Source organism: Saccostrea cucullata, unplaced genomic scaffold (genome assembly GCF_032062105.1).
Source record: "Saccostrea cucullata isolate Sc308-1 unplaced genomic scaffold, CSIRO_AGI_Scuc_v1 ctg1577, whole genome shotgun sequence".
In the NCBI taxonomy this organism is placed as follows: Eukaryota; Metazoa; Mollusca; class Bivalvia; order Ostreida; family Ostreidae; genus Saccostrea; species Saccostrea cuccullata.
This window is the reverse complement of record NW_026923190.1, coordinates 1-5,060: the sequence shown is the minus strand read 5'-3', so window position 1 is coordinate 5,060 and position 5,060 is coordinate 1. Positions and strand designations below refer to the sequence as shown.

Here is a 5,060-nt window from a genome sequence, read left to right as displayed (position 1 = left end):
TAGTTGACGATACAAACATATATATATTTCTGATATAAGTAATCTATTACAAACGTAATATTTAAGAATCTATAATATAAATTGATATATTTTTTGCTGATCAAAAATCCATTAATTATTTAAATTTACGTCTAATATATATAACACTTTTTCTTGCACTGTAATTTAATCAAATGACCCATTTGATATAATTATATTGAATTATTTCTTGATAGTAAAAACATAATAAAGGGGAGTAATCAAATGTTGAACCCGCTTTTGATTGGTTCGTTTGGATCTTGAATCTCGAAACTCGAATTTTGAATCTCGAATTTCGAATCTCGTATTTGGAAACTCGAATCTCGAATGAGCCCTCTGGGCTTTCGTAGATCTTAATGACGATTACGTTTTCGCAATGTCTTTTACCTGCTTAGACGTAACACGTCTTAAAAATCTTCTTCATTCGTGGCATTCTCGTACAAGAGCCGTGGGGCGTTGTAAGCCTAGGTCACACTGTCACGGTAATAGACACGGATTGCAACGGTTCACCCCGATTTTATAAACCGTAATACATCGTGAGGCTAATACGATTTTTTGGCGCGAAAAACAAATGAAACGATTGTTTCAAGATTATTGAACGGTTCAACAAGGTTTGGCACGGTTTCATTAAGGAACGTGCTATTCACGCCACGGACACTGTTACGGGCAACCACGGTATCCCTTAGTTATACCTTATAATGCGACGGTCTCACTAGTGATTGCTAAGCTACGGTTACGGCCAATCAAGTTAATGCTAAAACGCCCCACGGCTCTTGTACGAGAATGCCACGAATGAAGAAGATTTTCTTATTTTAAAATACAAGTGGCTCGTTCTTTTTTTTTAAAATCCGTATAAAAGTTGACTCACGAGTATTTTCAGATAACTGTTATGTATGAGAAATACATGCAGATGTGTTAAAAGATATGGAAATTTATTCAATATTTCTAGATCTATTCTATATTTAACATTTTAGTATATTCACTTTTACAATTAAAGTCGACGTGTTCTCATTCAATATTTTTGTGATTTATTCAAATTTAGTTACGTTGCCAAGACACACTTCCTGTAATTGAGTGTCTAAGGTCCTGATATATACTCGGTTTAGATTTAACTGGCGGCCAGTTGGAAGGGTGTTATCAGTACTAAGTATCATTTGCCTGAACCAAAATTTGGTAATTTCTCAAGAATCTAGAAATGATGTTACGGATGAAAGATTTGGAGATAATGAACAGTTTTCAATCTCAAAAGTCCATTCAAACATAAAGCAAACACGGACCTCTAAAATATCAGAGGTGGAATCAGGTGCCAAGGTGGAGGGAACAGCCCCCAGCGACCGGTCACATCCGCCTTGCGCTCCTTAATTTGATCGGGAAATAACGGAAAAGGCAATAAGGTCATCTGAAAGTACAAGTGAGACCTTTTTGTTTTCATTAGCTGGGATTGAATGTGTTGCAGGTAATCCTTCCTAATACTTTCATAGAAACTGCTTCATGTTTGTCACCAATTAAAGCGCATTGATACAATACATATGGTTTGACAGCCAACAGTAAGGTTATATCAGTTTTAACTCGTCATACCCAAACTATTTTCAACTTTCTTTTCCTTCTTCCGTCTTCCCTGGTATAAAAAAACATGTGTCACAACAATGTAGTTCTGTGCTTTCTGTCTGTTTAACTATGGGTGCATATTTAGAAGCCGAATCCTGTGCTCATGGTCATGTGTACAGTCATGAACAACAGATAATAATGACAAGCAAAAATTGTGACAAAAATGTTTAAAGAATAACTGAAAGATCGTAAGCTATCGTATCCAATCCTGAAATTGCCGTTAAAACACGTGATAAGACGTCAAAACCCTTACTGCTGCCGTAATTTCAACGTAAGAAAAAACGGTTCGCCGCTATTATTCGTGAGTCTCTGTATTGTTTCCTTGTCGCTTTCCTACTACTACCGAGACAAAACTTACGGGGTTTACGGTTAGATACGGCTTATCTTGTATAATCGTATATTTTCCCTACTGCATTCGTCGAAATCCTTGAGTGAGCATAGACTTACGTATCACGGATAACCCCGATACATCACGAAAGTCGGTGGTACCACGGTAACTCTAGGCAAACAGTACGGGTTATCTACGATATACACTGTACAAGAAATGAAGTTTCATCGCGGTTTTCCACGACTTTTTTGAACAGTTCAAAACAGTCGTAGCAATTTACGGATCATTCAGGAGTAATCTGAGTTAACAGGGCTCATCACGGTAATAATAATGGACTGACTGCGGATGTCTAAGAATTTTCACGGATCCCTAAATCGTAGCTTACCGTGATCTAAAATCCTGACAGTGTGACTGGGGCTGTACATAGCATTAACATGATTGGCCGTAACTGTAGCTTAGCAATCACTAGTGAGACCGTCGCATTATAAGGTATCACTACGGGATACCGTGGTTGCCCGTAACAGTGTCCGTGGCGTGAAAAGCCTGTTCCTCAATGAAACCGTGTCCAAACCTTGTTGAACCGTTCAATAATCTTGAAACAACCGTTTCATTTGTTTTTCGCGCCAAAAAATTGTATTAGCATCACGATTTCCTACGGTTTATAAAATCAGGGTGAACCGTTGCAATCCGTGTCTATTATCTATTACCGTGACAGTGTGACCTAGGCTTAATAAGGCAGCCATGGCGCTTCATTATTCTTAACATTTAAACTCGAATAGGACAAAATGTAGACATATCCAGGCATTCAATTTTTTGTTTGTCTCATCTCTATTTATTTAAAATTCCACAATATCAAATCAAAGCATGTCTTTATTAATTGAAAAGCTTTTTTTATAATGAAATAACATCATTTTCCAACAGCTGGTTTCACCATTGTGTCTGTCGGGACGGGGGTTCCAGGTGGGGGTGTATTAGGTTGGCTATCTTGTCCGGGGTCTGAAATATAAGTAGAATGTTATAGCGTTATACATGTAATTATGTAATCAATTATTACATGTAATTAATTGGCAATTAAGAGTCAGCTTTGATAAACTATGAAAAACTTGAGTCATTGCTTCAAAACATTGTGCAACAAGGCATTGACACACTATGATATACATGACAACATAATTATGTGCATGTATTACAACCACACCTCCCTCTTGGCGTAGTGGTTAGAGCGACTGTTCTAGAGTCGCGGTGTAAAGTGTTGAAGCGGGTTCGAATTTACGGAAGCCCAATTAGGACCTATATATATCATAAAATATTTTTGAATTGTCGAATTTGTAATAAAGAATTTAACACGTTATAAAAGTTTCTTTCTTGTATATTCGTTGTTTAAAAATGTAAAAATGTTATAATAACGAATGAAAATTCGCTTAAGTAAATTCTGAAATCTTACAAGGAAATAAATTCGTTCCATCAAATCCAACAACCATAGCCTATAGAATTATATGTCATATGTATGAATTCTATATAACAGTTTATCGAATTAAATTCATTATACATGTACCAAATCAAAGAATTTGTTTTTTAACACAATAACGAACTTTATTTGTTATAGTGTATAGTACGTTTTAGAGTATGTGATTACAAATTATTGAATTCCTTATTACAAAATTGTAATTACAGAATTCGCGATAAAAAAATTCGACAGTTTAAAATTATCGAATTTATCGAAACCATATATGGGCATACAAATCCCAGTGCGAGACTTGGAGATTAAATTAGTCTTCAAATGAGACCGTCCGCGAGTACGCCGAGACTGGGTAAATGTTGGTGCGAAATAATCTCTTACAAATTTTCACTTACAATGACATAGGTGGCACCTCTTTCTGCAATGTTCCCTCATGTAAGCCCGGGTGTTTTCGTCTGCACAAGCTTCTGCGTGGTACGCATCACAGGAAGTATCAGTGTCAACACACGGGGGATGAGCTGTGTATAAAAATTGTCAAATTCACATTAGGAATATTTTAGGTATCTTAAATTAAAAAAATTCTTTCTGCCAAAGAAATCACAAAATATTATTTCGAGATAATGTCCTTGACCCTGGCCTACTTACTTGGGCAGTATCCACAGCGGAAGGGGCAGTTTTGTCTCGCCCAGTCCTCATAAAATCCTACACATTTTTTATCTACGTATCGCCAGCAGTTTAAATCAGGATTGTCCTTACACCAGTCTACATCTAAAATAAAATTTGAAGACATTTGAAATCTAACTGTAATCAAGCTTAAAAGACAATTGGAAGCTGAGTAAACACGGACCTCTGAAGCAACAAGGTGGGATCAGGTGTCATGGAGAAGTAGACACCCCCTGTTAACCTATCACACCCCCGTGTGCTCCGTCATTGTCGTGATCGGGCAAGTGTAAAAATTCACAGACACTTCATCGAAAATAACATAAATCGAGCAATCTTTGCTGAATTTCTTTATCATGTATCTAATACTAGATACGTCTTTAAAAAATATTCAGAATGACCATAATGATTCTCCCCTAAAAAAAAAGAGCTTGAAATTTTCAGATAATCCCTTGGATTTTTTTCTTCAAAATACTAGTATTCCGTAATATACAGTTGATGAAAAAAAGCAAATTCAGTTCAGTATACGAAGATATAGCTGAAACGAATACGATATATTCAGACTTCGTGGCTTTATTTTTGAATATTTATGAATAAATGGATATAGCCTATGTATCCAAAAAGGTATTTTTTGATTGTTCGTATTTATTCATCTATTTATTTCTAATCTTCTTTGGATTATAAATTTTTATAGCATTGCGTGTGAAGATACTCTAATTACTTTACCTGTAAAATCTGTGGAACCAAATTGCAGACAACATAATAGCCCGAAGATTCCAATGGTTAATTCGAAAAGTTTTTCCATTTTTGTAATTCACGAAAATTCTTGCACCTGGAACTTTTATAATATTGACAGCAGGTAATTCTTCCAGCACTTCTCAGAGTGACGTCAGAGATTCTTACTTTGACCCTCAGCTATCGGAAACTCTGTCAACAGTTGACCTTATGTGACCTTTGAAGGCTTATCTTTGACCTACTACGAGGTCATGA

At 36.0% G+C, this 5,060-nt stretch overlaps 1 protein-coding gene across 1 annotated transcript; it reads right to left on the bottom strand.

The window, feature by feature from the left end:
* Nucleotides 1-2,811: 2,811 nt before the first annotated feature.
* Nucleotides 2,812-4,960, bottom strand: LOC134263392 (uncharacterized protein ZK673.1-like). The gene is made up of 4 exons (XM_062745725.1): nt 4,797-4,960; nt 4,056-4,178; nt 3,806-3,928; nt 2,812-2,950 (listed from the first exon to the last, which is right to left on the bottom strand). The coding sequence occupies exons 1-4, from the start codon at nt 4,873-4,875 to the stop codon at nt 2,862-2,864; spliced, it is 414 nt and encodes a 137-aa protein (XP_062601709.1). The 5' UTR covers nt 4,876-4,960; the 3' UTR covers nt 2,812-2,861.
* Nucleotides 4,961-5,060: the final 100 nt, after the last annotated feature.